At 51.5% G+C, this 25,733-nt stretch overlaps 1 protein-coding gene across 2 annotated transcripts in view; it reads left to right on the forward strand.

Moving 5' to 3' along the window:
• The window catches only part of orc1 (origin recognition complex, subunit 1), a 98,904-nt gene that overhangs the window by 24,485 nt on the left and 48,686 nt on the right, over positions 1–25,733 (forward strand). For both annotated transcript variants that reach the window (XM_072510883.1, XM_072510884.1), the window contains exons 8-11: positions 3,571–3,686; positions 4,153–4,254; positions 6,344–6,515; positions 14,820–14,927. In XM_072510883.1, coding sequence (XP_072366984.1) covers positions 3,571–3,686; positions 4,153–4,254; positions 6,344–6,515; positions 14,820–14,927 — 498 coding nt within the window. The remainder of the gene's footprint in view (positions 1–3,570; positions 3,687–4,152; positions 4,255–6,343; positions 6,516–14,819; positions 14,928–25,733) is intronic.

Here is a 25,733-nt window from a genome sequence, read left to right on the forward strand (position 1 = left end):
TTCTCCCCGTGCTCCTAGATCGCTCCCTTCACCTTCCTGAGCTGCTCCACTGCCCTTCCTATAGTTAACAAACCAAATTCCACCTGCAGCCTCCAGAGTTCCCTTAATAGCCTTGCCTCTGGAGCCTCCGCATATCTCCTATCCACTCGTAGAATCTCTCTTCCCAGTCGGTCCGTTTCTGCCCTATTCGACCTGTCCCTGTGAGCCCGGATCGAGATCGGCTCTCCTCTCACCACTGCCTTCAGCGCTTCCCAGACCACCGCTGCTGAGACCTCCCCCGTGTCGTTTACCTGCAGGCAGTTCAGCATGCACTTCCTCATCCTCTCGCAGACTGCTTCGTCCGCCAACAGCCCCACATCCAACCTCCATTGCGAGCGCTGCATGCTATCCATACTGACTTGCAGGTCCACCCAGTGCAGAGCATGGTCCGAGATCGTAATCGCCGCATAACCCGTGTCCACCACCCCCACAAACAGGACCCTGCCCACAACAAAGAAATCTATCTGGGAATACATCTTGTGAACGTGGGAGAAGAAAGAAAATTCCTTGGCCCTCGGCTGCCTAAATCTCCACGGATTCCCCCCCCCCCCTTCTGCTCCATGAACCCTTTCAGCTACTTTGCCATGGCTGGCACCTTGCCCGTTCTCGAGCATGACCGGTCCAGGCCTGGATCAATAACAGTGTTGAAATTCCCACCCATGATCAGCCTGTGCGAATCCAGATCCAGAACCTTCCCCAGCACCCTCTTTATAAAATCTCCATCGTCCCAATTTGGTGCGACCATCACTACCTCCATCCCCTGCAGCTTGCCACTAACCATGATATATCGACCTTCCACATCCGAGACTATCCTCCCTACCTCAAACGCCACCCGCTTGTTGATCAAAATCGCAGCCCCCCTTGTCTTTGAGTCCAGCCCCGAGTGGAAAACCTGACTAACCCAACCTTTCCTCAAACTGACCTGATACATTACTTTAAAATGTGTCTCCTGCAACATCAGCTCATCCGCCTTCAGTCTCCTCAGGTGCGCAAACACACAAGCCCTCTTCACTGGCCCATTTGGATTAGATTTGTTTATTGTCACGTGTACCGAGGTACAGTGAAAAGTATTTTTCTGCGAGCAGCTCAACAGATCATTAAATACATGGGAAAAGATTAGAACGAGTATAAGTCAAGTAAAAAGTGGATCTGTTGGGGATAGCTCGCAGAGAGTCACCGGACATTCCAGTTGGGGGCAAAGTGCTCCGCCCTGCCGGTCAGCCATCCCCCTTCTTGGGCCCGCCTCTGGCCCATGCGCTGCACCTCCTCCGGCCTGCCCCGAGGCAGCCCCCACGCCCGACCCCCTCAGTGACCCTCCACTGAAGTCCCTCCCTCGTCAGCATACCCCCCCCCCCCCCCCAGCAACACTACTCTAAATCCCAACCCAGCTAATAAACTAAGCATATACCCCCCCCACACTGTGCTTCCTTGGTGACCCCCGCCTCTGGCGCCAAGAAGTCTCCCACCCATCGCTCCCCTCTCCCCGCTCCTGTAAGCAAGTTCCATCATCCAACAATCCCCAAACAAACAGCCCGCAGCAAGAAAACACAAAAAACAAAAGCACCACCCACCGAAACCCAGACAGGCACGTCTCCATCCCAGCAAAGTGCACAACAGTATGAACACACAAGATAAAACACAAAAGGAACATTACCAACACCAAACCAAAAACAAAACGGAAAATCATCACGGGCCTAAACGGGGCTGTTTAGCACACTGGACTAAATCGCTGGCTTTGAAAGCAGACCAAGGCAAGCCAGCAGCACGGTTCGATTCCCGTAACAGCCTCCCCGAACAGGCGCTGGAATGTGGCGACTAGGGGCTTTTCACAGTAACTTCATTTGAAGCCTACTTGTGACAATAAGCAATTTTCAATTCATTTCATTTCCTTCTCCCCTAAACAGAGCTCCTAAAAAAGACTGATACAAAGCAATACGAGAAGGCATAACCAATTTTAACAACAGAAAGAAAAAACCCAACCGAGACCCCGCCATCATTCCAAGGGGGAGAGAAGAAAAACAAACAAACAAAACAAAAAAAAAAAAAGCCCCCAGTGAAAAACAGAAAAGGGCCCAATATAGGCCAACATATTGTCACTGAGTCCAAAAGTTCTCAAGCTCCCACCAGTCCTTTTCTTTTTGCATAGTCCAGTGCCTCATCGGGCGACTCAAAATAATGATGTTGGCGCGCCGGGTACAGCAGACCGAACTTCACCTTCTTAAGGAAAGTCGCCTTGACTTGATTGAAGCCTGCCCTCTTCCTCGCCACCTCCACGCTCAGGTCCTGGTACACCCGCAGGATGCTATTATCCCACTTGCAACTCCGCATGCGCTTGGCCCACCGCAGAATACATTCCTTGTCCAGGAACCTGTGGAATCTCACCACCATCGCCCTCGGAGGGTCCCCCGCCCGCGGCTTCCTGAAGGTGGAGCAGACTGGACACCCAGGACCGGGCGATTCAGAAGGTGGAGAAGGCGTTGCTTTCGGTACGCCCTGTCCACCTCCAGCGGTCGGGGGAACGTCCCCTCAGCCAGCAGCTTTTCGAACATACCCGCCACGTATGCTCCAGCACCTGCTCCCTCCGGGAGCCCGACAATTCTTAGGTTCTGCCGGCGGGACCGGTTCTCAAGGTCCTCCACCTTCTCCAAGAGCCTTTTCTGCTGTTCCCGAAGCATCCCCACCTCCAGCTCCACTGCCGTTTGGTGCTCCTCTTGTTCCAGCAGCGCCTTCTCTACCTTCTGAATCGCCCGGTCCTGGGCGTCCAGTCTGCTCTTTAGGCGATCAATTGATTCTTTGATCGGGTCCAGGCATTCCCGTTCTGTCTGACAAAGCCATCCTGAATGACCTGCATCACTGGGTCCATTGAACGCTGCGCTGCCACCCCAGGGGTCCGTCCCTCGACCATACTGTCTCCCGTTACAGCTTCAACACAGCTCGCTACTGGCTTCTTGTTTCTGCCCTTTCGCACACTTCTGATCCTTTTTTCCATAAACCAATGCGAGGAAACAGTGCCCAGCTGCCTCAACCTACAAACTTTCCGTTTAAAACCTGGAAAAAAAGTCCGGGGGAATGGTCCAAAAGTCTATCATTATTAAACCTAACGTTCGCAGGCTGGGTCATTTCTCAAGTTTACCAAGTTTTAACCCCAAGTGGTCAGATTATATGCTGTATGTTCTGCATTTTCATTTTGTCCCTCTCTCAGTAATTAATCTATAATCTGTTCAATTGCTGTTTAATATGCATTGAATAGTTTCAAGGAAATACTGCTTAAACAAAGCAAACACAATTAGTTTAATAACACAGCGTTGCTCAGAAAAGATGATCTTTTAAACATTTCCCTCTGCACCAAATTATTTGGGGATAAGTGGTGTTATTTTCAAACTCAAAATGCAGTAATTGGCAGATAAAATGCTTACCAGTATTTAACCTCTGCAGCCAAGTGATGGGGCTGTGCAGTAGATTTGTCCACTATTATATCTGCAGATGTCTTTGCTCCAGAGTGCTTTTTTAATGTTTTTAAATTCTCTTCAGCCTGTGTCAAGAACTCCTCGGACGCCAAGGACACCCTGCAATCCTACTCCAAGTATTCCTCAGAGGAACCAGCTGGCTAAAAAGCCTGTCAGTGTGTTGGAAGAGGCCAGAGCAAGGTATGGAGTACAAGGACATTTGCTGATGCCTACTGTGGAAATAAGGTCCACGATTAAAAATAGAAGGTGGTAAATTTTGAATAGCTGGGAATCTTAAAAATAACTTTGTCAGCTCCTGTTTGAAAAAAATTATGGGGAATACATTCGAACTAATAAATTCATAGTTTTATCGTGACAAATTGTTAAACCCACAGAACAACCATTTTTAAAAATAGACTTAAATGATTAGCACAATGCACTTGTTGTTATGAAATGTAATGTCTTCATATAATTGATTTTCAAGGTGGAGGAAAGATTGGTTTGATTTAAAATGATCCAATAATGTGTTCGGGCATGGGCAAGAAAAAAAAAATCGAGTCAGTTACTGACCCTTGTGTTCGGCTTCTGCTGACCCTTTCCGAAAATGGTGGCTCTACTATCTGTTAGACTCTGTCTTTTTTTGACTTGCTTGTTTTATTTCCGTAAGATTGCATGTGTCTGCAGTACCAGAGTCTCTACCTTGCAGAGAGCAAGAGTTTCAGGATATCTACAACTACGTGGAGAGTAAAGTGATTGATGGTACTGGAGGGTATGAAACATTTATTCATTTTGAAACCGTTCAATATTTATTTTGAGTCTCTTGTGGTTTTGATTTAAAAAAAAAAAAAAAAAATTTAGAGTACCCAATTATTATTTTTTTCCCGATTTAAGGGGCAATTTAGCATGGCTAATCCACATAACCTGCACATCTTTTGGGGTTTTGGGGGTGAAACCCAGGTAGACATGGGGAGAATGTGCAAACTCCACACGGACAGTGTGGGGATTCAAACCCGGGTCCTCGGCGCCGCAGTCCCAGTGTTAACCACTGTGCCACCATGCCGCCCTTGTTGTTTTGATGTGCTGTGTTCGTGAATAGAGTGCACACTCTTATTAGCAATACATTTTTCAACATTTAAAGTGCCCAATTCCTTCTTTTTTTTTCCAATTAAGGGGCAATTTAGCGTGGCCAATCCACCTATCCTGCCCATCTTTGGGTTGTGGCAGAATGTTTAAATTCCACATAGGCAGTGACCCGAGGCCGGGATAGAATCCGGGTTCTCAGTGCCATGAGGCAGTGGTGCTAACCACTATGCCACCCAATTAGCAATACATTTTTCAAGATTTTGCTAATCCAGTGATTGACAGAATGCAGAATGAAGGCTCTTTTCAGAGGAACATTACTTGCTGGGAGAGCAATTTGAAGTAAATCTGTGCTACTGCTACAGAAATCCTGGAGTCAGTGGGAATCCGGGAATAAGCCCTCCACTAGTTAGAATCATACCAAATAAAGGAAAATGGTTGTGGTGGTTGGAGGTCAATCGTCTCCGTTTCAGGACATCACTGCTGGAGCTCCTTAGGATAGTGTCCCAGGTACAACCATCTTCAGATCTTCATTCCATCATAAGGTCTGCAGTAAGATATTCTCTGATGTCTGCCCGATGTTCAGCACCATTTACAACTCTTAAGTAGTCCATCTCCAAATGCAACAAGACCTGGACAATATTCAGGCTTGGGCTGACGAATGGCAGTTAACGTTTGCACCACACAAGTGCCAGGTAATGATTATTTCCAACACGAGTGGAATTAACCATTGCCCCTTGACATTCAATGACATTACCATTGCTGAATTACCCCGCTATCAACATCCTGGTGGTTACCATTGACCAGAAACTAAACTGGACTAGCCAGTTCATTACTGTGGCTATAAGAGCAGGTCAAAGGCAAGGAAACTTGCGGCAAGTAACTCTTCTCCCGACTCTCCAAAGCCTGTCCACCATCTACACGGCACAAGTCAGGAGTATGATGGAATACTCTCCACTTGCCTGGATGAGTGACGAGACACCATCCAGAACAAAGCAGTCTGCTTGATTGGTACCCCTACAAATATTCAATCCGTCCACCACTGACCAACAGTGGCAGTAGTGTGCACCATCTACAAAAATTCACTGCAGGAACTCACTAAGACTCCTTAGGCAGCACCTCCCCAACCCACAGCTGCTACCTGGAGGTTCTCCAAGTTACTAACTATCCTGACTTGGAAATATATCGCTGTTCCTTCACTGTTGCTGGGTTCAAATCTTGGAACTCCCTCCCTAAAAGCACTGTGGGTGTACCTACACCTCGGTCTGCAGCTCACCCACCTTCTCGAGAGCAATGAATTAAAAAAGTCTAACTGGATTTTTAATGGTGTACCTTTATGAAGTTCATATTTATTGTTGAACAGCACCTCTGGCCTGGAGAAACTAATTATTTAGTTTGGAGCATGTTAAATTTGAATTTAAGTTTTCAGCTTCTCCCTTAGTTTTTTATGTATATCCCCTTTTTTTATTCCTCCATAAAGTGAAAGACTTTTTTTTTTTTTACTTTATTTGCTGTTTGAAAATTCTTCAGCGTGATTGGGTAATTGTATAGCCTTTTTAATGACATTGTTGCTGGATGTCTGGAGATCCCCTTGAATTGAGACAGAAATCAAAGTAATGTTGGGAATAAGGAAATCTATGCCACAGATCACAACATTTTTGAGGGCAACTCTATTTGAGATCAGTGAGTGCTGCCATTTCACGGTTTACCTCAGAATTAGAAACCAGGGCCATTGAGTGCTTTAGTCCTGCCCTAAAATCTAATTTTGTTTTTCACAGGTGTATGTATATATCTGGGGTGCCAGGGACAGGGAAAACAGCAACCGTGCACGAGGTGATGCGGTGTTTACAGCATGCAGCAAAACAGGATAATCTCACCTCCTTCCAATTTATAGAAATCAATGGAATGAAGCTTACAGACCCTCATCAATGCTATGTGCAGATATTGAAGGTACAAATCTAATTTTCGAGTCAAATGTAACCAATTGTCAACACGGTGGCAAGAGTGTTTAGCACTGCTGCTTCTCAGTGCCAGGGAGCCGGGTTCAATTCCAACCTTGGATGGCCTCTCCGTATCTGTGTGGGTTTAATCTGGGTGCTCCGGTTGCTCCCACGGTCCAAAGATCATAGAATCCCTACAGTGCAAAAGGAGGCAATTCAGCCCATCAAGTCTGCACTGACCCTTCGAAAGAGCACTCTACTCAGGCCTACTCCCCACCTATACCATTGGGCACGGAGCAATTTAGAATGGCCAATCCACATAACCTGCACATCTTTGGACTGTGCAAGTAGGTGAATTGGCCTTCTAAATTTCACCAAAGTGTCCAAGCGTGTGTAAGTTGGACAGGGTTAGGGGTTTACAAGGATAAGGTGGGGGAATGCGCCTAGGTACGGTGTTCTTTCAGAGGGTCAGTGTAGGCGCAAAGGGCCAAATGGCCTCCTCCTGCACTGTAGGGATTCTGACAAGTATTAAATTTGCTGCCCGCCAAAAAAGGAAAGTTTATTTGTATAGTATGTTTCTTGTCCTCGGTATCCCAAACAATAGGTCGAATGGTGTAATTCTCCTCCTCATATCTTATGATGTAATACTTTACAACCCCAGTTGGTGTTACCTCTGGGCAGGAAGGTCGCAGACTGGAGCCCTGATTCAGAAGACTGTAACATTTTACTTATTTTTAGAAAATTTAGACTGAGAGTCACAGGACTGTCAATTCATTTTGAACAAGAGAAAAAAAACATTTATTAAAAATAGAAAGTTTGAATATAATACAATACTCCTACACTCTCCCCTTCATAAATGTACACAAATTTCAAGGATGATACCCCACCCTGGAACCAAATGGCAGACGCCACTCAATCGATCTTCCGTGGATTTCTCCCTATATGATTGACGCACGAGTATTTCCTAATTATACTCTCAAAAAGACGCGCTTTAAAATCTTCTTTCTACCAGAACTTTACATCAGCTATTTTCATCAAGAATCCGCCTCCTAGGGTTTCCAAGAGACATCCTCTCCACTGTTGCAATGAGAATCGTCTTCCAGGTTTCTCAGCTCTCCTTTCAGGATTCCTTTGTCTTGAATGCTTTTACACAAACTCTTGAGATCCAGCAACTGATTGCTCCACAATTATTTCCCCTATTGCTTCACAGTCTGGTATGATATCACAACCCTTAGAACCAATTCAGATATCTTTCTGGCTTCTCACTAGCTGTTGTGGTGGCCATGAAGGACACGGGGAAATTATCAATAGATCTCTCCGTGGGCTTCATGGAATATGAATTCCCCTATTGAGTGAGCGGTAGCTCACCCAATAGGAGATGTGTGGTTGAAGCTTAAAACCTGCTTTTCCAGCCCACACCAGCAACAACGTGGGCTTGGTGAAATTATTACGTTGGCAACCAAGGTGGGATAATAACATTGTGGGAGCTGAGAAGCAGAAAGTGATTCTGCTGGCAGCATGCGGGGCCCCGACCTGCAGTGTGATTTTAAAAAGCCTGACCTACCCAGATGTTCCTGACTCGCAAACCGCCGAGCTCATAGACCTAGTATGAAATCACTATAATCCAAAGCCACATCATCCTCCTCCGATACCGCTTTAACACGGCAAGGAGAACCCTGGGGGAACCTGTCACTGAATCTTTGACCAGGTTGCAGAAATTGGCAGAACGTTGTGAATTCGGCCCGTCCCTGACTGAGATGTTGCAAGACAGATTGGTGTGCTGAATAAACAATGCGACAACTCAGAAAACATTATTGCTTAGCTCGATCTGGATCTATAAAAAGCCGTTGAGCTAACCCTATCCCTGGATAATGCAAACAAGTATGGGGCTTGAGAGCTACAGGGGGCATCATACAGAAATGTTCTCCAGTTAGGGGGAGGGGCTTCATGCCAAAGTGTCCATTCCTCAGCTGAAGGCGTCTGTGTAAAATAGTCTGTCACCATATTGGAGCTCAGCTTACGTCACCCGAAAGCCGAAGAAAAATTATGACAGTCCGAAGGATGCCAGGGAACCTGCTCTGGATGGTTGCAGATGTCAGATGATGGACTATTGTAAGCACCGGAAAAAGGCGCAACCAAGGCAAAACTGTAGGAACAGGCAATACCGTGCTACTCTGGAAGAAGCCAAGACCAGCATGGGCCTATACCATGCATGTATATCTACTCCCAGAAGCGGAGACAATGCAACTACACCGTATCATCACAACCAAGATTCCCCCAACAATAAAATTCCTGGTAAATGGTAATCCATTAGAAATGCAGTTTTCGTGAGGGCTGCTGTCTCTGTTATCGGATAGCAGACATTTGACCGCCTCCAAACTTGCATCCAACCTTTCAGTTCAGATGACACTAGAACCAGACTAACCACTTACATGAGGGAACTGTTGTGGATTAACGGCACTAGAAAGGACCTGGTGACCTGCAGGCAGCAATCGGCCCAGCTTCCACTCCTCGTTGTGTGGGGACAGGGACCAAGTCTTATGGGAAAAGATTGGCTCCAGAGGATCAGGCTAAACTGGCTAGAGATTCAGTAGGAACAACTCTAGGCAAGCTAGCAGGTGGCCAGACTAAGTTAGATATGAGCCACACCTATCTTCGATTCTAAATAAATGAGCCTTCCAGCAAATGCATTATGATGAACACTCACAAGGACCGATGTGAGTGTACTCGCTTGCCCTTCGGGGTCTCTTCAGCATGTGCCATATTTCAACGGATCATGGAGGACATAATTCAAGGGTACCCAAGGTTGTGGTGTATTTGGATGATGATCTGATCATGGGGACTTCAGAATGAGAGCACCTAGATGATTTGATTTATTGTCACGTGTACAGAGGTACAGTGATAAATATTGTTCTGTGTACAGTCTAGACAAATCATTCCATCCATGAAAAAACATAGGACATACAATAAATACACAATGTAAATACAAAGACACAGACATCGGGCAAAGCAAATGGAGTGTAGTACTACTTAGTGGAGAAGATGTGTGGAGAGATCAGTTCGGGTCAGTCAGGAGTCTGGTAACAGCGGGAAGAAGCTGTTTTTGAACCTGTTAGTGCGTGTTCTCAGACTTTTGTATCTCCTACCCAATGGAAGAGGTTGGAAGAGAGAATAACCTGGGTGAGAGGAGTCTTTGATTATGCTGCCTGGTTCCCAAGGTGGGGTGGGGGGCTATAGACTGTCAATGGGTGGTGGTTTCGCGTGATGGACATGGCTGTGTTCATGACTTTTTAGTTTCTTACGGTCTTGGGCCGAGCAGTTGCCATTCCAGGCTATGATGCAGCCAGATAGGATGCTTTCAATGGTGCATTTGTAAAAAATTGGTAAGAGTCAATGTGGACATACCGAATTTCCTTAGTTTCCTGAGGAAGTATAGGCAATTTTCAAAAGCAGGGGTACATCTGAAAAGAAACAAATGCGTCTTCCAAGCGAGCAAAGGCTATTTGGGCTATATTGGGTGGATAGGAAAAGGGCTACATCCAGTGGAGGATAAGGTGAGAACCATCAGGGAAGCACTGACTCCAATTAACACTATGGAATTTGAAATCCTTCCTGGGATTAATCAATTATTAAAGGAAGTTTATCCTGAATTTGGCCGCCTTGTCATCCAGCCTATTGGCTCATTTCAACCCCAAAAATGAATTCATCCTGACATGTGATATTCTCCCTCGCGGGGTTTGGGTGATATTTTCACACCACTGGAAAGACTGGGCAGAGAAGCCCATTGCCTATGCACAGAGGGCACACACTCTGATGCCAAGCGGAGGTGCATCCAAATCGAGAAGGAGAGCTTGGCAACTGTGTTTGGTGTAAAAGAAAATTTCACCAGTATGTCTATGGCAAGCATTTATAAATAGTGACTGATTACAAGCCCTCATTGGGACTTTTTAAAGTGCAGGCTGAAGTAGAGGTAGAGAGAAAGCAGGGAATTATAGACCAGTAAGCCTAACATCGGTAGTGGGGAAAATGCTTGAATCCATTATCAAGGACTTTGGTGGAACATGTAGAAAGCAGTTGCAGGATCAGCTAGAGTCGGCATGGATTTATGAAGGGAAAATCATGCTCGACAAATCTGTTGGAATTCTTTGAAGATGTAACCAGTACAATTGACAAGGGGGAGCCAGTCGATGTGGTATATTTGGACTTTCAGAAGGCGTTTGACAAAGTCCCGCATAAGAGATTATTGTCCAAAAGTGAAGCACATGGGGTTGGGGGAAATGTATTGAGGTGGATAGAAAACTGGATGACAGAGAGGAAACAAAGAGTAGGAATTAGTGGGTCCTTTTCAAATTGGCAGGCAGCAACTAGTGGGAACCACAGGGATCGATGCTGGGACCCCAGCTATTCACAATATTTATTAATGATTTGGATGAGGGAACAAGACGTAACATCTCAAAATTTTGCAGATGATACCGAGTTAGGTGGGAGGGTGAATTGTGACGAGGATGCAGGGATCCTACAGCATGATCTGGACAGGTTGGGCGAGTGGGCAAATCAATGGCAGATGCAGTATAATTTGGATAAGTGAGGTTATTCACTTTGGAACCAAAAACAGGAAGGCAGATTACTACCTGAACGATTGTAAATTGGGAGAGGGGAGTGTGCAGCGGGACCTGGGTGTCCTTGTGCACCAGTCGCTGAAGGTAAGCATACAGGTACAGCAGGCGGTAAGGAAGTCCGGTATGTTGGCCTTCATTGCGAGAGGTTTTGAGTATAGAAGCAGGAATGGGTTGCTGCAATTATACAGGGTCTTGGTGAGGCCGCACCTGGAGCTTTGTGTGCAGTTTTGATCTCTTTCTCTGAGGAAGGATGTTCTTGCTCTTGTGGAAGTGCAGCGAAGTTTACCAGACTGATTCCAGGGATGGCGGGACTGTCATATGAGGAGAGATTGACTAGGTTGGGATTGTTCTCGCTGGAGTTCAGAAGAATGAAGGGGGTTCTCATAGAGACTTATTTTAACGGGACTGGACAGGGTAGATGCAGGGAAGATGTTACCAATGATGCGTGTGTCCAGAACCAGGGGTCACAGTCTGAGGATTTGGGTTAAACTATTTCGGACAGATATAAGGAGACATTTCTTCACCCAAAGAGAGGTGAGCCTGTGGAATTGATTGCCACAGGAAGTAGTTGATGCTAAAACATTGAATACATTCAAGAGGCAGCTAGATATAGCACTTGGGGTGAATGGGATCATAGGCTATGGGGAGAAAGCAGGATTAGGCTATTGAGTTGGGTGATCAACCATGATCGTGATAAATGGCGGAGCAGGCTGTTATGGGCCAGGGTTTAGAGAACCCCAAAGTGTATCATGGAGTTCACCTGACCCACAACGTTTAATAGATTGTGGTATGGGGAGCACACTGCTCACTCTACAGGTATGGTACAGCAGAAAATGGACCAGTGGTTTTTAAAACAAAACAATGTTTATTCTATGAACTCCAGTTAACCTTTCTAAAACAAACAATAAACATCTTAGCAACCAGTAAATCAAATACAACCCCCAAAGAATACAACACTAAATAACCTGCATGCTGTCCTTTTTAACATCCAAAAACTTAACAAACCTCTAAACAGGAGCACATTAGGGTTTACATTCAGTACTGAAATCATTTATAATTCTGAATTCACCAAATGATTAAGATAGTCTTTGGATGGCAGACTTCAGATGCAGCTCCCTGAAACACAGACACCCCCAAGCTCTTCTCAAACTGAAACTAAAAAAGTAGAAGTGGAGGTCCGCTCCACCCACATTCTGACATCACTCCAGTAACATGAGCAGCTCCATTTCTTAAACACCCATTTCTTAAGGGTACTGTCACATGACAAGGCACATAGGGCCAAAAGGTCGCCTCCTGCTCCTATCTTCTATGTATCTATGTAAGTAGGATGCTCTTTCCAAGGGCCAGTGCAGACTTGATGGGCCAAATGGCCTCCTGCGCTGTAAATTCTATGAGGTCTCAATGACCCTAATATTTTTTGGGGACGTTACCAGTATCTGAAAAACAAATCAGGACCTGGGTGCAAAAGGATCCAACACTGTCAAAATTGAAACACAAGACCCTGAATGGTGGAGCCTGAGGACAAGCCCGCCAAACGACATGAAACCTTGTTTGACCAAGAAAGGTGTTGAGGATGGTTTGGGGATCCTGGGTAATTGTCCCCCACCCAGGATGGCGTCCAATTCTACTGGAACTATACAACAGCCATCATGGGGCCTCTGAAATGAAAATGCTCGCCAGAAGCTACTTCTGGTGGCCTGTTCTCGATTCCAACATCACCAACTTGGTGAAGCGGTGCGATTGATGATCGGGGAATCAAAAAAAAACCTCCATGTTGTGTTTGGTCTTCTATATCTTGCTAAGGAATCCACCAAACATGTAGACTTCTGCATAAGGATCTTTATTGAATCACGCGTGGTAAGATAGCGATCTGTTACAGAGCAAGTTATCATGGAGTTTCTTTTTGCTCCTCTGGAACTACACCTAGCACGAGTGTTCACCTGTATGTCTTACCACCATTTCCTACAACCATCTCCCAATGGCCGGATGTGTCTCCACTTATATGGGAATCTGGTCACATGACCACGGTCTTGAGACCACATGGTGTGTCTGCACTGTCACTTGCTGGTTGCGTATCGCACAACATCCAACTATGATATTGCTTACAGGCATATCACCACACTTGCGCCTCTCTACATCCATGGGAGCAGCCAGGAAGGCTATGGGTGCGAGTGTACGTGGACTTTGCCGGGCCTTTTCTGGGTTCCATGTTTTTGATCCTGGTAGATGTACACTCCAAATGGTTGACAATGCACTGCATGGGCTCCATGATATTCCACTCTACGAATGAGAAACTACAATAGAGTTTTTGCTTCCTCTGTTCCTTTAACTTCCAACTTCCTGGATACTTCTCTTCATTTCTCTAGTTTCCTTGATTTTCTGGAACTTGCCTTCTTTGTCCCTTAATCCATTGTATGGCTTTTCCTCAAGTAAAAAGTTGAGAGATGTTCTCTCTCTCACTGCAAAGTGTTTTCTACTCTGGCTTCCAGTTAAAAACTAAACTCTGCTCTTTTCCCCAAGAATAACCCTGGCTGCTAAGCAACATCATTCTTTCCCTACGCCTGTTTACTTTACACATCTTAACCGTTCTCAGCACAATAGAAAAACAGTTTGAACTGAAACCAAAGCCCCCATATGTGCAAAAACTTTTTTTTAACATGAATCAAACTAGAGTTGTGCCCTTTCTTACACAGAAACACGAACAATACAAATACAGATTACTTTTTTAAAAAAACTACCTTTACTTTCCTGACATTACCTTGCAGAAAATCAATCTTTATTAAAAAGTAGTCACAGTATATGAAGTACAAGATTCCACAAACAAATCAAACCGGTCAGATAACTGTTTTGATATGAGGTATTTGTTGACCAGGAGTTTGAGGATATTACCATCAAAGCTCCCAGCCCCACACCCTCTGTTCTGCCCTACAGTATATGAACATATAGGAATCCTGTAACAACACATCTGCAACACAGTACCTCTGACAATACAGCACACTCAGTACTGCACAGAAGTTTCAGCTGAAATTATTTGCTTAATTCTTGGAGTGGGGCTTGACATCACAACCCCCGACTCAATTAGCAAAGTTATTTTAGCTGCAGTGTGCCGCTTATCCACATATTGAGCTGCTTGAGTTTTGTTTATGCCATTTAACTCTATACCTACTTTCAAATAAGATTTTTAAATTTAATTTATTAAGAACCTATGGATATGCTGCTCAACACATCATTTCGTGAAAAGTTTGGAGTCAGTTTGGCTCAGTTGTTGGTGATTTCCACCGGAGTCTGGTGGTTATATATTTTGACCGTACTTGAGACTTCAGCACATACCTGCACTAGTTCAGCACTGAGGTAGTGTTGTGGTGTTCACATGCCTGACAGATAAAATATTAATTAAAAAGCACATCTGCTTGTTAAAAATTCCATGTTACAATATAGAAGGTTTTGGTATCTTGCTGCCCGGGCTAACATTCTTCCTTCAAACAGCATCAGCAAAGCCCATTAATACCTGGTCATGTATTGTATAGCAGAATCTTCCTGTGCTCGGAATGGCAATAATTGGACTTCAAAAATGGAATCAATTGTAACTGAGCTGCTTTGTTTATTTTGGGAGGATTAAAATAAAAATTGTAAATGAAAGTTATTCTTTCCTTTGTATGCAGGAAAGTTACAATTTTTTAACCTTTACTTCCTAGTTATTGACCGGCGAGAAAGCCACAGCACACCACGCTGCTGCATTGCTTGAAAAACGGTTTGGTACACCAGCGCCAAAGAGAGAGACCACAGTGCTGTTGGTGGACGAGGTGAGGATTGAGAATTTTGTATTTAACTTTTGGATTGAATTCTTTAATGCTTGTGTTCTTTCGTGGTGCTGGTGCACAGTCCAGGTCTTCCTGCCGTACATGAGTGTTGATGACAACTGTTCTGTATATGAGGACTTGCAGAGGTCTTTGTTGTCAAACACTTGTGTTGTAGTTTGTAGAAGCAGAGCTGCTGCAGCTGATCCAGTGGTGAACCTCCTCGTTGGTGGCGTTTTGAGAGAGAGGTGGCCTTTCATGGTGCTCAACATATTCCAGAGTGTCTCCTTCGAAACCCATTATCTCCAACCACCTAGAATGACAAAGGCAGCAGATGCATGGAAATAGAGTTCCCCTCCAAGCTATGCAACATCCTGATTTGGAACTCTATCATTGAGCCTTCACTGTCACTGGGTCGAAATCCTGGATCTCCCTTCCGAAAAACATTGGGTGTACCTACACTAGATAGATTTCAGCGGTTCAAGAAGGACTTTAATGCCAGGGTTGACCATGACTCTGACGCCTGGACTGGAACCATTGGGGAAAAATAGAGTGGTTAAAGCCGATGAAAATCGTGCATTCCGACTGATAGTGTGTTCAGAGAACATAGAAAAATACAGCACAGAACAGGCCCTTCGGCCCACGATGTTGTGCCGAACCTTTGACCTAGATTAATCATAGATTATCATAGAATTTACAGTGCAGAAGGAGGCCATTCGGCCCATCGAGTCTGCACCGGCTCTTGGAAAGAGCACCCTACCCAAGGTCAACACCTCCACCCTATCCCCATAACCCAGTAACCCCACCCAACACTAAGGGCAATTTTGGACACTAAGGGCAATTTATCATGGCCAATCCACCTAACCTGCATATCTTTGGATTGTGGGAGGAAACCGGAGCACCCAGAGGAAACTCGCCCACACACTGGGAGGATGTGCAGACTCCGCACAGACAGTGACCCAAGCCGGAATCGAACCTAGGACCCTGGAGCTGTGAAGCAGTTGTGCTATACACAATGCCACCGTGCTGCCCTTAAGAACAAATTAATCTACACTATATCATTCTACCCTGATCCATATACCTATCCAATAGCTGCTTGAAGGTCCCTAATGTTTCCGACTCAACTACTTACACAGGCAGTGTATTCCATGCCCCCACTACTCTGGGTAAAGAACCTACCCCCCCCCCCCCCCCCCCCCCCCCCCCCCCCTATATCTTCCACCATTCACCTTAAATTTATGTCCCCTTGTAATGGTTTGTTCCACCCGGGGAAAAAGTCTCTGACTGTCTATCTATTCCCCTGATCATCTTATAAACCTCTATCAAGTCGCCCCTCATCCTTCTCCGTTCTAATGAGAAAAGGCCTAGCACCCTCAACCTTTCCTCGTAAGACCTACTCTCCATTCCAGGTAACATCCTGGTAAATCTCCTTTGCACCTTTTCCAAAGCTTCCACATGCTAAAATGAGGTGACCAGAACTGTACACAGTACTCCAAATGTGGCCTGACCAAGGTTTTGTACAGCTGCATCATTACCTCACGGCTCTTAAATTCAATCCCTCTGTTAATGAACGCTAGCACACCATAGGCCTTCTTCACAGTTCTATCCACTTGAGTGGCAACTTTCAAAGATGTATGAACATAGACCTCAAGATCTCTCTGCTCCTCCACATTGCCAAGAACTCTACCGTTAACCCTGTATTCCGCATTCATATTTGTCCTTCCAAAATGGACAACCTCACACTTTTCAGGGTTAAACTCCATCTGCCACTTCTCAGCCCAGCTCTGCATCCTATCTATGGCTCTTTGCAGCCGATAACCGCCCTCATCACTATCCACAACTCCACCAATCTTCGTATCGTCTACAAATTTACTGACCCACCCTTCAACTCCCTCATCCAAGTCATTAATGAAAATCACAAACAGCAGAGGACCCAGAACTGATCCCTGTGGTACGCCACTGGTAATGGATCCAGGCTGAATATTTGCCATCCACCACCACTCTGACTTCTATCGGTTAGCCAGTTTGTTATCCAACTGGCCAAATTTCCCACTATCCCATGCCTCCTTACTTTCTGCATAAGCCTACCATGGGGAACCTTATGAAATGCCTTACTAAAATCCATGTACACTACATCCACTGCTTTACCTTCATCCACATGCTTGGTCACCTCCTCAAAGAATTCAATAAGACTTGTAAGGCAAGACCTACCCCTCACACATCCGTGCTGACTATCCTTCAGCAAGCAGTGTCTTTCCAGATGCTCAAAAATCCTGTCCCTCAGTACCCTTTCCATTACTTTGCCTACCACCGAAGTAAGACTAACTGGCCTGTAATTCACAGCGTTATCCCTATTCCCTTTTTTGAACAGGGGCACGACATTCGCCACTCTCCAATCCCCTGGTACCACCCCTGTTGACAGTGAGGACGAAAAGATCATTGCCAACGGCTCTGCAATTTTGTCTCTTGCTTCCCATAGAATCCTTCGATATATCCCGTCAGGCCCGGGGGATTTGTCTATCCTCAAGTTTTTCAAAATGCCCAACACATCTTCCTTCCTAACAAGTATTTCCTCAAGCTTACCAGTCTGTTTCACACTGTCCTCTCCAGCAATATGGCCCCTCATTTGTAAATACTGAAGAAAAGTACTCGTTCAAGACCTCTCCTATCCCTTCAGACTCAATACACAATCTCCCGCTACTGTCCTTGATCGGACCTACCCTCGCTCTAGTCATTCTCATATTTCTCACATATGTGTAAAAGGCCTTGGGGTTTTCCTTGATCCTACCGCCAAAGATTGTTCATGCCCTCTCTTCGCTCTCCTAATCCCTTTCTTCAGTTCCCTCCCGACTATCTTGTATCCCTCCAGCGCCCTGTCTGAACCTTGTTTCCTCAGCCTTACACAAGTCTCCTTCTTCCTCTTAACAAGACATTCAACCTCTCTTGTCAACCATGGTTCCCTCACTCGACCATCTCTTCCCTGCCTGACATGGACATACATATCAAGGACACGTAGTACCTGTTCCTTGAAAAAGTTCCACATTTCACTTGTGTCCTTCCCTGATAGCCTATGTTCCCAACTTATGCACTTCAATTCTTGTCTGACAACATCGTATTTACCCTTCCCCCAATTGTAAATCTTGCCCTGTTGCACGCACCTATTCCTCTCCATTACTATAGTGAAAGTCACAGAATTGTGGTCACTATCTTCAAAATGCTCCCCCACTAACAAATCTATCGCTTGCCCTGGTTCATTACCAAGTACCAAATCCAATATGGCCTCCCCTCTGGTTGGACAATCTACAAACTGTGTTAGAAAAGCTTCCTGGACACACTGCACAAACACCACCCCATCCAAACTATTTTATCTAAAGAGTTTCCACTCAATGTTTGGGAAGTTGAAGTCACCCATGTGACTTCTGCACCTTTCTAAAATCTGTTTCCCAATCTGTTCCCCCACATCTCTGCTACTATTGGGGGGCCTATAAAAAACTCCCAGCAAGGTGACTGCTCCTTTCCTATTTCTGACTTCAACCCATACTACCTCAGTAGGTAGATACTCCTCGAACTGCCTTTCTGCAGCTGTTATACTACCATTAATTAACAATGCCACCCCCCCACCTCTTTTACCACTCTCCCTAATCTTATTGAAACATCTATAACTAGGCACCTCCAACAACCATTTCTGCCCCTCTTCTATCCAAGTTTCCTTGATGGCCACCACATCGTAGTCCCAAGTACCGGTCCATGCCTTAAGTTCACCCACCTTATTCCTGATGCTTCTTGCGTTGAAGTATACACACTTCAACCAATCTCCGTGCCTGCAAGTACTCTCCTTTGTCAGTGTTCCCTTCCCCACTGCCTCACTACACACTTTGGCGTCCTGAATATCGGCTAACTTAGTTTCTGGACTACAAATCCAGTTCCCATTCCCTTGCCAAATTAGTTTAAACCCTCCCGAAGAGTACTAGAAAACCTCCCTCCCAGGATATTGGTGCCCCTCTGGTTCAGATGCAACCCGTCCTGCTTGTACAGGTCCCACCTTCCCCAGAATGCGCTCCAATTATCCAAATACCTGAAGCACTCCTTCCTACACCATTCCTGCAGCCACATGTTCAACTGCACTCTCTCCCTATTCCTAGCCTTGCTATCAGATTTATAATCATCTAGATAGGAATAATATGATCAGGGATAGTCAGCATGGCTTTGTGAAGGGTAGGTCATGCCTCACAAACCTTATCGAGTTCTTTGAGAAGGTGACTGAACAGGTAGACGAGGGTAGAGCAGTTGATGTGGTGTATATGGATTTCAGCAAAGCGTTTGATAAGGTTCCCCACGGTAGGCTATTGCAGAAAATACGGAGGCTGGGGATTGAGGGTGATTTAGAGATGTGGATCAGAAATTGGCTAGCTGAAAGAAGACAGAGGGTGGTGGTTGATGGGAAATGTTCAGAATGGAGTTCAGTTACAAGTGGAGTACCACAAGGATCTGTTCTGGGGCCGTTGCGGTTTGTCATTTTTATCAATGACCTAGAGGAAGGCGCAGAAGGGTGGGTGAGTAAATTTGCAGACGATACTACGATACTAAAGTCGGTGGTGTTGTCGACAGTGTGGAAGGATGTAGCAGGTTACAGAGGGATATAGGTGAGCTGCAGAGCTGGGCTGAGAGGTGGCAAATGGAGTTTAATGTAGAGAAGTGTGAGGTGATTCACTTTGGAAGGAATAACAGGAATGCGGAATATTTGGCTAATGGTAAAGTTCTTGGAAGTGTGGATGAGCAGAGGGATCTAGGTGTCCATGTACATAGATCCCTGAAAGTTGCTACCCAGGTTGATAGGGTTGTGAAGAAGGCCTAGTGTTGGCCTTTATTGGTAGAGGGATTGAGTTCCGGAGTCAGGAGGTCATGTTGCAGCTGTACAGAACTCTGGTACGGCCGCATTTGGAGTATTGCGTACAATTCTGGTCACTGCATTATAGGAAGGACGTGGAGGCTTTGGAGCGGGTGCAGAGGAGATTTACCAGGATGTTGCCTGGTATGGAGGGAAAATCTTATGAGGAAAGGCTGATGGACTCGAGGTTGTTTTCGTTGGAGTGAAGAAGGTTAGGAGGAGACTTAATAGAGGCATACAAAATGATCAGGGGGTTGGATAGGGTGGACAGTGAGAGCCTTCTCCTGCGGATGGATATGGCTGGCACGAGGGGACATAACTTTAAACTGAGGGGTAATAGATATAGGACAGAGGTCAGAGGTAGGTTCTTTACGCAAAGAGTAGTGAGGCCGTGGAATGCCCTACTGCTACAGTAGTGAACTCGCCAACATTGAGGGCATTTAAAAGTTTATTGGATAAACATATGGATGATAATGGCATAGTGTAGGTTAGATGGCTTTTGTTTTGGTGCAACATCGTGGGCCGAAGGGCCTGTACTGCGCTGTATCGTTCTATGTTCTATCACGTGGCACTGGCAACAAACCAGAGATGACAACTCTGTCTGTTTTGGCTTTTAACTTCCAGCCTAACTCCTGAAACTTGTTTATTACCTCCACACCCCTTTTCCTACCAATGTCGTTGGTACCAATGTCGTTGGTACCAATGTGCACCACGACTTCTGTCTGCTCCCCCTCCCCCTTGAGGATCCTGAAGACACAATCCAAGTCATCCCTGGCCCTGGCACCCGGGAGGCAACATACCTTCCGGGAGTCTCGCTCGCGACCACAGAATCTCCTATCTATTCCCCTAACCATTGAATCTCCTACTACTATTGCTTTTCTATTCTACTTGTTTTGAAGGGGAACGGCCATGAGGGATCCCTGCACTGTCTGCCTGTTTGGTTTCTTTACCCTGACTGTAACCCAGCTACTCCTGTCCTGTACCTTGGGTGTGGTTACCTCCCTGTAACTCTTCTCCATAACCCCCTCTGCCTCCCGGATGATCCGAAGTTGCTCCAGGTCCCTAACACGGTCTCTGAGGAGCTGGAGTTGGGTGCACTTCCCGCAGGTATAGTCAGTGGGGACACCGGTGGTATCCCTCACCACCCACATCCTACAGGAGGAGCATGCAACTGGCCTAGCCTCCATCCCCTCTTACCTTACAGGATATAGCTGCCCTGTGGACCAACTGGATCTCCGCCCTCCGACTCTGCTCCCAGTCAGCTGTAGTCTCTGTAAACTCCCGGCTCCCTGCTTGCTCTTTGCGGAAATGTAGGAAACAAAAGAGCTCTGGCTCCCCCTCGCGCTCTGGCTCCCCCTCGCGCTCTGGCTCCCCCTCGCGCTCTGGCTCCCCCTCGCGCTCTGGCTCCCCCTCGCGCTCTGGCTCCCCCTCGCGCTCTGGCTCCCCCTCGCGCTCTGGCTCCCCCTCGCGCTCTGGCTCCCCCTCGCGCTCTGGCTCCCCCTCGCGCTCTGGCTCCCCCTCGCGCTCTGGCTCCCCCTCGCGCTCTGGCTCCCCCTCGCGCTCTGGCTCCCCCTCGCGCTCTGGCTCCCCCTCGCGCTCTGGCTCCCCCTCGCGCTCTGGCTCCCCCTCGCGCTCTGGCTCCCCCTCGCGCTCTGGCTCCCCCTCGCGCTCTGGCTCCCCCTCGCGCTCTGGCTCCCCCTCGCGCTCTGGCTCCCCCTCGCGCTCTGGCTCCCCCTCGCGCTCTGGCTCCCCCTCGCGCTCTGGCTCCCCCTCGCGCTCTGGCTCCCCCTCGCGCTCTGGCTCCCCCTCGCGCTCTGGCTCCCCCTCGCGCTCTGGCTCCCCCTCGCGCTCTGGCTCCCCCTCGCGCTCTGGCTCCCCCTCGCGCTCTGGCTCCCCCTCGCGCTCTGGCTCCCCCTCGCGCTCTGGCTCCCCCTCGCGCTCTGGCTCCCCCTCGCGCTCTGGCTCCCCCCTCGCGCTCTGGCTCCCCCTCGCGCTCTGGCTCCCCCTCGCGCTCTGGCTCCCCCTCGCGCTCTGGCTCCCCCTCGCGCTCTGGCTCCCCCTCGCGCTCTGGCTCCCCCTCGCGCTCTGGCTCCCCCTCGCGCTCTGGCTCCCCCTCGCGCTCTGGCTCCCCCCTCGCGCTCTGGCTCCCCCTCGCGCTCTGGCTCCCCCTCGCGCTCTGGCTCCCCCTCGCGCTCTGGCTCCCCCTCGCGCTCTGGCTCCCCCCTCGCGCTCTGGCTCCCCCTCGCGCTCTGGCTCCCCCCTCGCGCTCTGGCTCCCCCTCGCGCTCTGGCTCCCCCTCGCGCTCTGGCTCCCCCTCGCGCTCTGGCTCCCCCTCGCGCTCTGGCTCCCCCTCGCGCTCTGGCTCCCCCTCGCGCTCTGGCTCCCCCTCGCGCTCTGGCTCCCCTCGCGCACTGGCTCCCCCCGCGCTCTGGCTCCCCCCTCGCTCTGGCTCCCCCTCGCGCTCTGGCTCCCCTCGCGCTCTGGCTCCCCCTCGCGCTCTGGCTCCCCCTCGCGCTCTGGCTCCCCCTCGCGCTCTGGCTCCCCCTCGCGCTCTGGCTCCCCCTCGCGCTCTGGCTCCCCCTCGCGCTCTGGCTCCCCCTCGCGCTCTGGCTCCCCCTCGCGCTCTGGCTCCCCCTCGCGCTCTGGCTCCCCCTCGCGCTCTGGCTCCCCCTCGCGCTCTCTGGCTCCCCCTCGCGCTCTGGCTCCCCTCGCGCTCTGGGCTCCCCCCTCGCGCTCTGGCTCCCCCCTCGCGCTCTGGCTCCCCCTCGCGCTCTGGCTCCCCCTCGCGCTCTGGCTCCCCCTCGCGCTCTGGCTCCCCCTCGCGCTCTGGCTCCCCTCGCGCTCTGGCTCCCCCTCGCGCTCTGGCTCCCCCTCGCGCTCTGGCTCCCCCTCGCGCTCTGGCTCCCCCTCGCGCTCTGGCTCCCCCTCGCGCTCTGGCTCCCCCTCGCGCTCTGGCTCCCCCCTCGCGCTCTGGCTCCCCCTCGCGCTCTGGCTCCCCCTCGCCCTCTGGCTCCCCCCTCGCCCTCTGGCTCCCCCTGGCCCTCTGGCTCCCCCCTGGCCCTCTGGCTCCCCCTGGCCCTCTGGCTCCCCCCCCTGGCCCTCTGGCTCCCCCTGGCCCCTCTGGCTCCCCCCTGGCCCCTCTGGCTCCCCCTGGCCCTCTGGCTCCCCCTGGCCCTCTGGCTCCCTCCCCCTGGCCCCTCTGGCTCCCCCCTCGCCCTCTGGCTCCCCCTCGCCCTCTGGCTCCCCCTCGCCCTCTGGCTCCCCCTCGCCCCTCTGGCTCCCCCCTCGCCCTCTGGCTCCCCCTCGCCCTCTGGCTCCCCCTCGCCCCTCTGGGCTCCCCCCTCGCCCTCTGGCTCCCCCTCGCCCTCTGGCTCCCCCTCGCCCTCTGGCTCCCCCTCGCCCCTCTGGCTCCCCCTCGCCCTCTGGCTCCCCCTCGCCCTCTGGCTCCCCCCTCGCCCTCTGCCTCGCCCCTCGCCCTCTGCCTCGCCCTCTGCCTCGCCCCTCGCCCTCTGCCTCGCCCTCGCCCTCTGCCTCGCCCTCGCCCTCTGCCTCGCCCTCTGCCTCGCCCTCTGCTCGCCCTCTGCCTCGCCCTCTGCCTCGCCCTCTGCCTCGCCCTCTGCCTCGCCCCTCTGCCCTCGCCCTCGCCCTCGCCCTCTGCCTCGCCCTCGCCCTCTGCCTCGCCCTCGCCCTCTGCCTCGCCCTCGCCCTCTGCCTCGCCCTCGCCCTCTGCCTCGCCCTCGCCCCTCGCCCTCCGCCCTCGCCCTCTGCCTCGCCCCTCGCCCTCGCCCCTCGCCCTCGCCTCGCCCTCTGCCTCGCCCTCGCCCTCTGCCTCGCCCTCGCCCTCTGCCTCCCCCTCGCCCTCTGCCTCGCCCTCGCCCTCCTGCCCTCGCCCTCTGCCTCGCCCTCTGCCTCGCCCTCTGCCTCGCCTCTGCCTCGCCCTCGCCCTCGCCCTCGCCCTCGCCCTCTGCCCTCGCCCTCGCCCTCTGCCTCGCCCTCGCCCCTCTGCCTCGCCCTCGCCCTCTGCCTCGCCCTCGCCCTCGCCCTCTGCCTCGCCCTCGCCCTCTGCCTCGCCCTCGCCCTCTGCCTCGCCCTCGCCCTCTGCCTCGCCCTCAGCCCTCTGCCTCCCCCTCGCCCTCTGCCCTCGCCCTCTGCCTCGCCCTCTGCCTCGCCCTCTGCCTCGCCCTCTGCCTCGCCCTCTGCCTCGCCCTCGCCCTCTGCCTCGCCCTCGCCCTCTGCCTCGCCCTCGCCCTCTGCCTCGCCCTCGCCCTCTGCCTCGCCCTCGCCCTCTGCCTCGCCCTCTGCCTCGCCTCGCCCTCTGCCTCGCCCTCGCCCTCTGCCTCGCCCTCGCCCTCTGCCTCGCCCTCGCCCTCTGCCTCGCCCTCGCCCTCTGCCTCGCCCTCGGCCCTCTGCCTCGCCCTCGCCCTCTGCCTCGCCCTCGCCCTCGCCCTCGCCCTCGCCCTCGCCCTCTGCCTCGCCCTCGCCCTCGCCCTCTCGCCCTCTGCCTCGCCCCTCCTGCCTCGCCCCTCGCCCTCTGCCTCGCCCCTCGCCCTCTGCCTCGCCCTCGCCCTCTGCCTCGCCCCTCGCCCTCTGCCTCGCCCTCCGCCCTCTGCCTCGCCCTCTGCCCTCTGCCTCGCCCTCGCCCTCTGCCTCGCCCTCACGCCCTCTGCCTCGCCCTCGCCCTCTGCCTCGCCCTCGCCCTCTGCCTCGCCCTCTGCCTCGCCCTCGCCCTCTGCCTCGCCCTCGCCCCTCTGCCTCGCCCTCTGCCTCGCCCTCGCCCCTCTGCCTCGCCCTCGCCCCTCGCCCTCTGCCTCGCCCTCGCCCTCTGCCTCCCCCTCGCCCTCTGCCTCGCCCTCCTGCCTCGCCCTCTGCCTCGCCCTCTGCCTCGCCCTCTGCCTCGCCCTCTGCCTCGCCCTCTGCCTCGCCCTCTGCCTCGCCCTCGCCCTCTGCCTCGCCCTCGCCCTCTGCCTCGCCTCGCCCTCGCCCCTCTGCCTCGCCCTCGCCCTCTGCCTCGCCCTCGCCCTCTGCCTCGCCCCTCGCCCTCTGCCTCGCCCTCGCCCTCTGCCTCGCCCTCTGCCTCGCCCTCTGCCTCGCCCTCGCCCTCTGCCTCGCCCTCGCCCTCTGCCTCGCCCTCGCCCTCTGCCTCGCCTCTCGCCCTCTGCCTCGCCCTCTGCCTCGCCCTCTGCCTCGCCCTCGCCCTCTGCCTCGCCCTCGCCCTCTGCCTCGCCCTCGCCCTCTGCCTCGCCCTCGCCCTCTGCCTCGCCCTCGCCCTCGCCCTCTGCCCTCGCCCTCGCCCTCTGCCTCGCCCTCGGCCCCCCTCGCCCTCTGCCTCGCCCTCGCCCTCTGCCTCGCCCTCGCCCTCGCCCTCTGCCTCGCCCTCGCCCCTCTGCCTCGCCCTCGCCCTCTGCCTCGCCCTCGCCCTCTGCCTCGCCCTCGCCCTCTGCCTCGCCCCTCGCCCTCTGCCTCCCCCTCGCCCTCTGCCTCCCCCCTCGCCCTCTGCCTCCCCCTCGCCCTCTCTGCCTCCCCTCGCCCTCTGCCTCCCCCTCGCCCTCTGCCTCCCCCCTCGCCCTCTGCCTCCCCCTCGCCCTCTGCCTCCCCCTCGCCCTCTGCCTCCCCCTCGCCCTCTGCCTCCCCCTCGCCCTCTGCCTCCCCCTCGCCCTCTGCCTCCCCCTCGCCCTCTGCCTCCCCCTCGCCCTCTGCCTCCCCCTCGCCCTCTGCCTCCCCCTCGCCCTCTGCCTCCCCCTCGCCCTCTGCCTCCCCCTCGCCCTCTGCCTCCCCCTCGCCCTCTGCCTCCCCCTCGCCCTCTGCCTCCCCCTCGCCCTCTGCCTCCCCCTCGCCCTCTGCCTCCCCCTCGCCCTCTGCCTCCCCCTCGCCCTCTGCCTCCCCCTCGCCCTCTGCCTCCCCCTCGCCCTCTGCCTCCCCCTCGC

Source organism: Scyliorhinus torazame, chromosome 7, assembly GCF_047496885.1.
Source record: "Scyliorhinus torazame isolate Kashiwa2021f chromosome 7, sScyTor2.1, whole genome shotgun sequence".
NCBI classification, from domain to species: Eukaryota; Metazoa; Chordata; class Chondrichthyes; order Carcharhiniformes; family Scyliorhinidae; genus Scyliorhinus; species Scyliorhinus torazame.